The sequence below is a fragment of the Pteropus medius genome, unplaced genomic scaffold, assembly GCF_902729225.1.
Source record: "Pteropus medius unplaced genomic scaffold, Ma_sr-lr_union100, whole genome shotgun sequence".
Taxonomy (NCBI): Eukaryota; Metazoa; Chordata; class Mammalia; order Chiroptera; family Pteropodidae; genus Pteropus; species Pteropus medius.
The window spans coordinates 1,562,609-1,574,750 of NW_024343105.1; the positions used below are offsets into that span (position 1 = coordinate 1,562,609).

The 12,142-nt window shown below is 38.4% G+C and overlaps 2 protein-coding genes across 18 annotated transcripts in view; one reads left to right on the plus strand and one right to left on the minus strand.

The window, feature by feature from the left end:
- The window catches only part of MRPL30 (mitochondrial ribosomal protein L30), a 32,830-nt gene that overhangs the window by 10,627 nt on the left and 10,061 nt on the right, over nt 1–12,142 (minus strand). For 4 of the 14 annotated variants that reach the window (XM_039867162.1, XM_039867152.1, XM_039867163.1 and 1 more), the window contains exon 1: nt 504–692. The exons of 2 other annotated variants lie outside the window; for them this stretch is intronic. The gene's annotated coding sequence lies outside the window, so the exon portion shown is untranslated. Of the gene's footprint in view, nt 1–425; nt 721–12,142 lie in introns of those variants that run through there. 8 more of the 14 variants (XM_039867164.1, XM_039867159.1, XM_039867166.1 and 5 more) reach the window with 4 other exon arrangements.
- MITD1 (microtubule interacting and trafficking domain containing 1) lies at nt 645–11,927 on the plus strand. Of its 4 annotated transcripts, none has more exons than XM_039867151.1 (7): nt 645–878; nt 6,513–6,614; nt 7,906–8,042; nt 8,121–8,207; nt 8,909–9,024; nt 9,916–9,976; nt 11,173–11,927. In XM_039867151.1, the coding sequence occupies exons 1-7, from the start codon at nt 650–652 to the stop codon at nt 11,176–11,178; spliced, it is 738 nt and encodes a 245-aa protein (XP_039723085.1). In that variant the 5' UTR covers nt 645–649; the 3' UTR covers nt 11,179–11,927. The 4 variants fall into 4 exon arrangements, with proteins under 4 accessions (XP_039723085.1, XP_039723083.1, XP_039723084.1 ...); XM_039867149.1 differs by lacking the exon at nt 11,173–11,927 and adding an exon at nt 10,055–10,240; XM_039867148.1 differs by lacking the exon at nt 11,173–11,927 and adding an exon at nt 10,078–10,472 and having other exon boundaries at nt 646–878.

A 12,142-nucleotide genomic window follows, 5' to 3' on the forward strand; every position in this document is an offset into this window, starting at 1 on the left:
AAATCACAGCTTTTGGTAAAATGGCAAATATTTTAACTTATAACTCTGGAAGGTTCGCCTTCTAAAATGCAGCAATTTTAAAATTAGGCGCTGTTGTATCTTTATTAACAAATTAAGTTACGCTGACCCTCAGTGGAAAGCCTAGGTTATGAACAACGCAGAAGCACAGAAAATGCTAAAACAAATTCGAATTCTCCTTCCCAGGCTGTCCAGCCTAGGCGGCTCGGCCCCTGAGTTTCGGGAATCGGTGTTCAACTACCGCGCGTCCCAGATACCCTCCAAATTAGAAAAAAAGGATCACGTCGGCCAATGGCCTTTCGGGAGCCAAAGGGACAGGCCCGGGACGCAGGCCATCTAGGTTACAGTAGTAAACTCAGAATCGAAAAGGGAAAATCCGCATTTACACAGGGTTCCCAGATACGTACTCTAAGCAAAAATGCAATAACCTCAGCCACGCATTTTCTCTATCACCAGCGACTGCTAATAGTTCAGCCTGAACTCACCCGCAGACATGAAGTTGAGCAGAGGAAAAACCACCAAGCGCTACACTCAAACTCCGCCGGCCCGGTACACGCAAAATGTGGCACTTTAGTTCCGGCAGAGTCCCTCCCAAACTCAAGGGCCGTAAGAAGAGAGCGCAGGCGCGTCGATGTCACGCGATCACTACGCGGAAGTGAAGCAGATCCATCTCTGGCAGGGTTTGAGTCGGAGTCCGGTTTCCAGAATAATGGCGAAATCCGGGCTGGGGCTGGATGCGGGGAGCTCAGCTGCAGTCACTGTGCTAAAGCGGGCGGTGGAGCTGGATTCCGAGTTTCGGTACCAGTCGGCTCTGGTGTGTTACCAGGAAGGGATTGACCTACTCTTGCAGGTTCTAAAAGGTGAGCAGTGAACCACGGAGGAAGGATTACGGGAAAGGGAGATAATTCCTGCTGTTTCCGGGCGGAGTCTAAGAGTTAATGATTGTTGTGCACTATGAGGAAGGAGTCAAATACAGAAAATTGGATTTTCTACAGGATAAGAGGACTGGTTTCTTTTCTGTCTTTAATAGATTGATGTCATCAAGAAAAGGGGGTTACTATTCTAGATAGGTAAGAGACATAACCGAATATAGTATGTCTTGATAGGACTTGGGTTTGAACAAACTGTAAAAGACATTTTCAGAGCAATTTGCAAAGTTTGAATATGGATTTGATACATTAAAATTATTAGCTTTGTTAGGCAGTATGGTTTTTTTCGAAAATGGCCCTTAATTTTTAGCGATGCAGACCGAAGTATTTTAGGAAGAATTGTCATGATTTCTGAAGTTTAAGAAAAAAACGTTGAAGCAAAGGTAGCAAAACGCTAACAAATTTTAAATCTAGGTGCTGAGTAGTAAGGATGTTCATTACACTATTAACTGTACTTTTCTGTTTAAACAGTTCATTAAAAGTAAACAAAAAAGAGTGGTAGAAGACAAAGGTTTTTTTCCATAAGAAATGGATGTACTGATATTCTGTGTGAGAAATGCATAGTATTGTGGGCTGGGACAGTGAGACTTTATACTACAGTCATTCAGTGTTGAGCAGTACCCAGATAACCCTCAACACCAGCACAATCCCTGGTACAGAGTAGACACCCAATAATTATGTTTTAAATTGATTGAGAAGAGCCTCTGGTCCCCTCACCCTGTTGCTCTCAGTTGGCCTGTAGCCTAGGAGTTTTTATAAATGCTCCAGAAACTTTGAGGCAACACAGGGTGTTTTTAATGTTCGGTGCTTCTCCCTTGAGCAGGGCCAATATGATGATGATGATGATGATGATGATGATGATGATGATGATGATAACAGAGTAACTTAACATTTATGAGTGCTGAGTGCAACACACTGTGTCAGAATCCATTAAACACATGATCTCATTTCACCCTTACAGTTGCCCTGTAAAGTAGAAGGTGATGTTATCCTCATTGTACAGCATAAAAAAGTAAAGTTTGCTTTCTAGTTCCCCCACAGTTGGTAGAGTAACAATTGGAAGCCAAAGCTTTGAAGACTCTGGTAAACTGACTCTCAAAGAGTGATGGTGTGTAGTGTTGGTCAGGGGTAGCACTGCTCAAATCCTGGCACTCGAGAATCTGAAGCAGCAGAATGACAGGCATCCTCCAGTGTGCTTCACTGATCCTGTAGAGGTTACAGAGATAGTGACACGATCTTGCAGGTTAAGGTACAAATGCAAATAACTCTTAACACAGAATAAGTGCCAGGAGCGAGCTATAGACAAATGCAGGGAGGATTTCAACATTTAAAAGTCATTTGGGATGGAAGGGTGGAGGTGACTTTTGATATAGGGGCTTTGGAAGAACAAGTAGAATTTTTGAAATCAGAAATTCAGCTAAGAGTGTTTAAATTCTGTCTGTTTTACCAAAAAATTAGTTCTCTTTGTTTCAATATATGTCTGTAGAGGAAGAGCGAGAGGTAAAGGTTAAAGTTGATGGGGGCTGGGGGTACACTGTGGATGACCTTGACTGCTAGGAGATTTTAACTCATTCCGTAGAGAAGGAGAAACCATTTCAAGTTTTTAGAAGAGTAACGTAATTAAAGTTGCATCTCAGGCCTGGTTTCTCTTAGGAATATGCTCTTCTCCCAAATAGTTGGGTTGCACACTCCCTCTCTTCTTTCAGTCTTCACATTAATACCACCTTTGTAAGACCTTCCTTGACCTCCAGGGTAACACGACAACCCCACCCCCAGGACTCCCTCATCCTTCCTGCTTTCTTTAATAGCATTTATCACAATCTAACATACATGTTTTACTGATATATTTTTATCGTTGTCTTTCCTCTCACTCAAATAGTAGGGGAGGACTGTATCTGTTTTATTAACTGCTGTATCCTCAGTGCCTGGCAGGTAGTAAGTTTTCAATAAGTATTTCTTGGATAATCGGTGAATGTGGCAAGAGTGTAGGAGAGAGATTAACTTGAAGAGGCTGAGGCCAAGCAGATCCATTAAGGAGCTCCTGCAGGGGTCAAGATGAGAAGTGATAAGGGGCCTGAGTGAGTTAGGGGGTGACACCAATATTAGGAAAAGGAGGGGACCGTGTAGATATTGAATTATTGGCGTGGGCCCATGACCATATGTGGGAGTGAGGTTCCATTGGGAATCAGAGATGACTGTACAATTGCAAGCTTGGAAAACCAAGACATGATGTTTGGAGAATAGGTCTGCATTGTCAAACTCTGCCAGCAGATCAAGGATAGTGATTAACAGAGGACTACTACATCTGTAGCAGATGGGGAGAATGGGGTATATTTATGGGCAGCAGTAAAATAACTGGAATTTAAGAAATGTCAGATAAATTGTGCTTCTAAAGGAAGTCCAGAGTGAGGTATATGGGAAAAAAATTATGTAGATGATATTGACAGTGTAGTAATCCTCTTCACAACTCTCTAAGGTACTATTACTCTCTTCATGTTATAAATGAGGATATGGAGAGGTTGAATAAATGGCCAAGGTCACAGAGGCAGAGGTGGCATAGCAGGTTTAGAACTAAAACAGTCTGACTCCAGACACTTTGCTGTTAACCACTATTCATACTACCTCTGTAAAGAGACCGTAAAATGCTTAATCTTGACAAAAAAACAGGACAGTTCAAAGTTTCTGAGTTTAGAGGAACATGTATCAACCTAGTAGAAGAGTGATGAGTTCTCATAAAAGGATTCCTCACAGGAGATTTATGGATCATATGTGGCTATGTAAGGATTTTCTTGTGCTCCAGTAGTTTAGGCATGAGAAAATAGGGATCTAAACGATACCAATTTGGGCAGTAGAAGGACCTGAAAGGGAATTATTTCAGTAATTATATTGATGTCAATAAAATGTTGGAGCCAACCTAAATGTCTCTGGCTAGGAATGGTTGAGTCTATACTGCTATAAAAAAAAAAAGAATAAGATCTTTATGAAGTGATATAGAGTGATTCCAGGATACATTGTTAAGTGAAAATTACAAAGGACAAAGTATCTATAGTATGCTATCCTTCATGTAAAAAAGAGGACATAAGAAGATAGCCACGTGTCTATTCATTTGTTCAAAAGAAAGATAAAACCAGGAACTAACGAGGTTTGTGGGGTGGTGGGAAAAGAGGTAGAAAGGAGGAAATGGGAATGGAGTAACAAGATGAGAGAGTGACTTTTCTCTGAGTTATTCCATTGTAATACGTAAGGAAGGGGGAAGAAACTAGGAAACGTAAGTATCTTTGGAAAATAGTATTTTGACTATTTTGTAAGGTTCAAAAAGAAATCAAAGTTACAGACATTGTATTTTAATTGGTAAATATTTTCCTCACGGGGATATGGGTTAGGAATTCTGAACTACTTTATGTTTATATTAGGCTTGAACAAGCCAGTAAATGTATTGTGGATAATAAAAGAAGTTACAAATAAGGAAAGGAGGGCTAGAATGAGCCTTGTGGTGTTATATTAGCACGAACTAGTAGTTTTTAATACATGCAGATGGATAGACACAGAAATCCATACAGGCACATCTCATTTTATTGTGCTTTGCTTTATTATACTTTGCAGATATTGCGTTTCTTTTCTTTTCTTTTCTTTTTTTACTGCCTACAGTACCTGGTATTCCAAGGTGGATGTTGCGTTTCTTTACAAGACCCTCCACCAGCACAAAAATTGACTTGCTGAAGGCTCAGATGATGGTTAGCATTTTTTAGCAATAAAGTATTTTTTAGATAAGGGTATGTACATTTCTTTGTAGACATAATGCTTTCATGCACGTAATAGACTACAGTAGAGTGTAAGTATAAATTTTATATGCACTGGGAAACCAAAAATTGTGTGTGAGTCATTTTATTGCGGTAATTTCGTTACTGCAGTGATCTGGAACTGAACCCAAGATCTGCCTTAGTCACGTATGTGTGTATTTGTAAACCTACATGCTTTCTAGCTGTGTTGACTACAACGGTGTAGCAGTAGTGATAGGAATTCCCTGGTAGAAGTTAACACACTCAGCATCCAGAATACAGTTTCTTGAAGCCATTTGCTAATAAAAGGAACAAGGCCTCCTTGGGAAAATGGTTGATTCCAGGACCAGGGCAGGGAAAATACAAGATGAGTTTAAAACATTTTGCACCAGAAGGTAAGGAGGTGCTCAAAAAACATGGTGGGCAGGTCAGAAGGACAGAAAAGCCAGCTGAAGGATAAAATTTGAGCAAGAAAATAATGATAGTATTGGATCACAACCCATAGACTAAAATAAATACCCATGAGTCCACATTGATATAAATGAGTAATCGAGTAAGTAAGTAGGTGGGGGAGAAGGGATAGCTCTTCCCTGCAGCAGGATTCCAATTAATAAATAGGAATGATGGCAATAGAAAATCAGAAGGTGGCAAACACTGTGGTAATAACTGTTGTAGGTAGGAACCATTGATGGATGCTAAAATTTGTGGGTGAAAGAGTGATGAGAAACAGGATATCTTCCCATAAGATACTTATTAATTACAAAGGAGAAAATAGTGATTTTACAGTGGAGAAATCAGCGAACACCTTAACATCAGCAGTAATAGGACACAGTGATATTGTGTACCCAGAGAAGCATAACCTCAATCTAATCATGAGAGAACATCACCAGCCCTAAATGAGAGACATTAATTCTACAAAATAACTGACCACTACTCTTCCTAAAGGTCACATAAAGGGCAGAGCAAAACTAAGGAACGATTACAAATTGGAGGAGGCTAAGGAGGAGACCTAACAACTAAATGCTGTGTGGGATCCTGGAAAATTGGGTAAATACCAATAGGGTTCATAGATGAGTTGATAGTGTTGGATCAGTATTACTTTCCTAACTCTGATAACTGTGACATGTTAACATTAGGAGAATCTGGGTGAAAAGATTCTGTACCATTTTGCAAATTTTCCATGAATATAAAATTAATTCAAAATAAAATGTTTAAAAAAACCCAGGAGTTTAAAACTGAAATTATCATGGAAAATATAAGCAATATCAAAAGGAAGGAGGGAACCAGAATGATTTGGGTAAGATTTTATCGATAATGTATATTCGAAACTATCTTACATTTTTGGGGTGGCTGGGAAAACGATTGAGCATAAACTATAATGGAGAAGTCTGGAAGAGAAGCGGTTTTGTGGAAGAAAGATATTATTCGCTATCTTTTGATTATGTTAAGATTTTAAACGTGTGAGTGATTAGGACAAAATAGTACTCAGACTCAGGTTTGACATGTAATGAGCCACCTTTGTGGCCTCACAAGATTTGGTGTCCCCAGCAGTGAGATGCAGTGTCAGAGTTCCTACTCCGAAATAAAGCAGCTGCACATGCTTAGTGCACCAGTGAAAGTCCTTTCCTGATCAAGCCAAATTTGAGGCTGTTATTTGTATATTTTAGGACCAAAGCAAACCATGCTAAGGGATAGGAAATGCATGGAGAACTTGAAAAGCTGGAAATAACACTAGTACTAAATAGAAAAAGTTTTGAAACTTATGAATATAATTTTTAATTTGTAGGCACCAAAGATGATACAAAGAAAGATAATCTCAGAAAAAAAATTTCAGGCTACATGGATAGAGCAGAAAACATAAAGAAATACCTGGATCAAGAAAAAGAAGGTAAAGCGGCTGTTTGAGAGGATGTGTCCATGAGCTACTCAGATGAAGCCCATTTCAACCAGTGTTTCTACCTCTGCCCTTGGGACTCTGTGGGGTCTGCACCGTTTACCCCTGGAGCTTACAGATTTGCTGTGCATTTCTACTCCCCTGTACATAGCTATTCTTAACCTTTTTTGGGGGGTGGGGTTGGAGAGGGAGGTGGTGGTCAGATACCCTCCTGAGAATCTGATGAAAGCTCCACATCTGCAGACTTCTGTGTGTGCTGGAAGGAATTCGCAGATCCCCATGAAGCTTCCATGTGGACTCCAGTTTAAGGAACACTCAAGAGTGGCGGTCTCTAACTTTTAGGTACCAGGGACTGGTGCACCTATGAGAATCTAATGCCTGATGATCTGAGGCGTAGCTGAGGTGGTGACGCTAGCGCTGGGGAGCAGCCTCAGCTCCACCTCAGGTCATCAGTTGTTAGATCCTTTTAGGAGCACTGATCCGAGCTGCCAAAGAGGTTGGGGACTGCTGATATATATTATAGTACCATTAGCATTGTGGTTTGAATACACTGGGTTAAGTTAACCTCTGTGGCCATTAGCTTGGCTTGAAAATTGATGCATAGTCACTAACACTAACATTGTATCTGTGGAAATACCAAAGACCAAACTACTGGTTTTTAAACAAAGTTTAAAAGTGCAACCAACATATCAATTAGGAACTCCATTAGGAGTCATAATTTTAAAAAACTTTAAAGGTCTTTGATAATGTACTCCGTAATTACTCATTTTGAATGAGCAAGAACCTGGGAACTACCCTGCAGATCCTGCAGCGCCCCGGTCTTTGGCTTGGGTTTCGAGTAGTACTGTCAGTTTCTGCTTAAAACACTCTTTACATGTGCTAAGAAGGATGTTTAAACTCCATATTACACCGCATGTATGTAGCTTGTGGTTCTGCTCATGGCGACAGGAATGTCAGATACACATACAGTTCTCTCTGGAATAAACTGCCTGGTTTATAGGAATCAGCTCAAAACGTGCTCCCAGAAATCTCTGGACTTTGCCGCATGCCTGGCCTCTGTAAATGCAGAAATCTCTCACAGAATGGTTTGCCTTATTTTCCTGTGTATGTGTAGCATCTCACAGTGTGCCTGGTATACAGTAGGCATTCAAAAATGTTTCCTGAGTGGAGGAGTTAAAAAAATTAACTTGTATCTCATCCTGATTAATCCCTATATATAAATGTAATATGTATAAAAGGAAGATAAGTAGTCACTGGTCTTATTATTGAAACTTTTGTTTTGCAGATGGGAAATATCACAAGCAAATTAAAATAGACGAGAATGCCATAGGTTTCAGTTACGAGTCGCTTTTTCAGGAATACCTTAGTGATACAGTTACAGAAGTTTGGATAGAAGATCCTTATATTAGATATATTCATCAGGTAAGTGAAATGTATCAGTATGATGAAATGTCATTTAAAACGTACAAGTTACTAGTAACTCATCCTCATGTCTTTCAGCTGTATAACTTTCTTCGATTTTGTGAGATGCTTATTAAGAGACCTGGTAAAGTAAAAACCATTCATCTTCTCACTTCCCTGGATGAAGTAGGTATCTGAAGGCATTTACTCTTTCTTCACTTCATTCATTTTATTCATTTACAAGATGTAGTTCAGGCCCTGGCCGAAATTCTTCAGCTGGGGGTATTGCCTTTGGGCGAACTTATCTAACAGTGGGCATAAACACCTGCAGAAGATGTTGTTGATTTTAGTATTTTTACCTTGCATTTGGCCACTTTGCTAAACTCTTATTCAAATAATTCGTCAGGTTATTGTCTCGGGTGTTCTAGGAGACGATCACGATCACACAGTCTGCGTTATTGACAGTTTTGTCTCTTTTCTACTGATTATTGTGTTTTTCGTGATTGATTACACTGGCCTTCTGGGAGATCATAGCGTGATACTGGGTGTCTCTCTTGAATCCGACTTACATTGGAATGCTTCTAAATAACTCAGATTTCTTGGATTAATTTAAGAAGGCAGTCCCATCTGAATATCTAGACAGCATTACCAAAGTACATTTTAGGAGATAGGACAGAATTGTATTATGTCTACTTAGAAAAAAACAATTATTTTGATAAAAACATTGCTCATAAACTACTTCATATTCTTTGGTTGCTTCTCTGAGATACTAGACATTGAAATTCGTATAGACTTTCCATTTTAATTCACCTATGATGCACATTGCATAGCTCAGGGATAATTTAAAATATTAACTGAGGCAGAAAATTGTATTTTTCTATTAACAGGGTGATGGGAAAGAGCGGCAAATTAGTGGCCTGAAAGAAATAAAAGAGTCACTTAGGAGTCACGGAGTGCTGTTGGAATTAGAATACTCTTCTTCAATACATGACAGAGAAATCAGGTTAGTGTATAGTAACAATTTTTATGCAGTTGAAAAATATTTTTATTTAAGTTTTATATAATTGTATATATTCGATTTAAGTTTTAAAGTTTTAAATAAAATTCAATTTTAGTATCTTTTCACTTCTGAGGAAAAGAAAATCTCGCTTATTTTACCCTGTAGGTTTCATATTTCCTAATGGAATGAAATGTACATGTTCTGTGTTGTGAGAAGTAGTTTTTGTACTTTTCTATTTAGCTCTACGTACTGTGTTACGGTATTGGGAGAATTTCCTCTTTTGGTAATAATGATATGTACTTAATGTGGCTTTACTTCTTATGGTTTATAAAACAAGAATGTTTTAGGCATGACAGTATGCCATGTCTGTAATGAAATGGTATATGCAGTTATTTTAGTGGTACGTCCCCTCTATTTAGCACAGTAGCTTTCATATGTTTATAGCGATGGCACTTTTGGTTTTAATGAAAACTTAAGCACAAACTAAATGCAAAACAGATGAAGATGCCACAGCTGTGGTTGAAGCAGAGGTCAGGACCCTCAGCCCTTCCTGCTTACATTCCCCTGAAACACCAGCCCAGTCTGCTTGAGTGCACTTTGAAACCACTCATTAATAGAATAGGAAAGTATCAGCAAGCTGAAATTCAAGAGTAAGGTTTAATTGGAATTGTTAAACTGTTTGTCAGCTAATCAAATCAACTGATGGTTTATGTGGACGTTTTGTTTCATTGTAGACACAGCCCATGAGTCCCCCCAGATTTGGTTCAACTCATGCCCCTGGAGGAAGTGATTTTCTCTGTTAGGGGGAGATATGCTAACACTTTATACCCTACAGCTTTGATAATCGTCTAATGTAAATGTCTGTAATATAATACTATTTACTAATTTCAATAGGTTCAACAATGGATGGATAATTAAAATTGGAAGGGGACTGGATTATTTTAAGAAACCGCAGGTACAATATAGCCTTATGAATGGGTAGCACACTTTTTGTATTATTTTAACAAAATGGCTTTCGTCCTTTTTGTTAAAGAAACTCTTTTCTTCTCTTCTTAGAATCGTTTTTCACTTGGATATTGTGATTTCGATCTAAGACCATGCCATGAAACAACAGTGGATATTTTTCATAACAAGCACACAAAAAAAATATGATGAGTAGTAGCTTAATTTACAGTGTAAATTTCTATTTTAAGTGAATATTGGATTTTTTTCTTACTTTGGACAGATGATTTTTCTATTATGTGAATTAAACAATAAAATTGTACATTTCTACTAATTTATGGATCCATTGTTCAGTTGTGTGACCAATCCTAAATATTTTTGTAAAAACATTACTCAGATTTATTTACAGTGTTTCAAGTCATATGGTTAATTTAAACATTTTACCAGCTTTTCTCTTATTTGTCTGTTGGAGAGTGAATAAAAAAAATAATGAGCACCTATCATAAAGATGAATTGGATGCTGATATCGCCTCTAAGAATTTAGAGTCCAGGAGGAAAAATCATAGATTATTCTTAAGAGACACATGGACGCAAGTCTAATAACCAGGAAAAAAGTACAGTGTTAATTTTGTTACAATTAAGTGTCTTTGGCAGACATTCACCAGATTTCAGTTACCCAATATTCCCTAACTCCATAAAGGCACACCAACCTGCTTAGTTATCCAGGTATGTTATGCAGCTCATTCAGCCTTGGCTGGCACATTTGTAAAGCTCTGCAGCTTAGAATCAACTGTGCTGGGTTAGCTCCTCCAATAGATGTCATTTGCCTGGTCGGGGACAAAGACTAGTTTCAGAGAGATAGGCTGGGAGAAAGGGGTACAGGTGGAGGCAGTGGGCAGGCAGTTAAGAAGCTTAAAGAATAAGCTAAACCAGAATCTACAGAGGAAAATGGACATACTGGTATTGGAGAGTGCACATAGAAACATCACATCTGGAGAAGACTGAAGATTAAATTCAGGATTAGCGTGGGGGCCTGAAGCCAGGCGGAGGGAGGCCATGGGTATAGGGTTGAGCAGAGTAGTCCTGGGTGGGCTTAGACACCAGGTTTATGTTTTGCCTTTGTGGGCCAGCAGGTACATGGTTCAGTTGGTGTAAAGACCAAAAAGGGTTTCCAGAAAAGTTCCTGATGTTTTCTTTTGATATTTGCAGGTTTAGGTGCTGATAATGCTGAACCTGAAAACAGTCGAGCCAGTTTTGCCAAACTTCATTCTACGGAAACTCAGGATCCCGTCCCAGGAGAGCACTTGGACAAGTATTGGACCTGATCAAAAGTTACTTTCTGCAAGGAATCCTAGCTTATTTTGCCAAGTACCCATCGTTAAGTGGAAGTAGAGTGGTTTTTCATTCAGGTGAGAGCACATGTCAGACCTTGTTACTTTCATGTTAAAATAACTCTGATTTCTAGACTATACGGATCTGCTACTAGAGAATCAGCAATCCACAACTCTGTGAAATTAACTTTTATTCATTTCTCATGGAAATCTTGCCTTAGAGATAATAATATTTAAGGAAGAGAACCTACAGGCTTACCATTCATTATTCTGGATATTTGAAGTTCTATCCCCAGATCCAATTACACCACCTATTAAACATATCAATAAATGTGCAAGAACTATATAAAAGAAGATAAACTTTATGGAAGGATGTAAAGAAAACTAGATGTAACTGGAAAGACAAATTATATTCCTGAATTGGAAGGCTTAATAAGATGTCATTTCTCCCTATGTTAATTTATAAATTAGATGACAAAAGAGACTAATGAGACTTACAATAATTTTTTAAATGTATGGGCATAAGAATGGACAAATAAATCAGTGTGTTAGAATAAGGAGTCTGGAAACACATCTGAGAAAGTGACTATGTCTATGGGTACTTTGTATATAATAAAAGTGTCTTTTAAATTAGTTGGGAAGAGTAGACTGTTCAATAAATGGGAAAAAAATAACATTAGATCTCTACCTTACTCCACCTAGAGAAATTATTCTAAAGTGCTAATTAAATGAAAAATCCAAATTTTTAACCAAAAAAGCCAACTAAACTTAAGCACAACTTAAAACCCAGGAATTATCAAGGAATGAGCAAATGGTTTGACTATTATTTAAAAATTTTAAACTTGATT

Coding starts and splice junctions, on each gene's coding strand:
- MITD1 (XM_039867148.1), top strand. CDS start 650: ATGTCACGCGATCACTACGCGGAAGTGAAGCAGATCCATCTCTGGCAG. Junction 879..6,512: donor ACTCTTGCAGGTTCTAAAAG/GTGAGCAGTGAA, acceptor TTTAATTTGTAG/GCACCAAAGATGATACAAAG. Junction 8,043..8,120: donor ATATTAGATATATTCATCAG/GTAAGTGAAATG, acceptor CATGTCTTTCAG/CTGTATAACTTTCTTCGATT.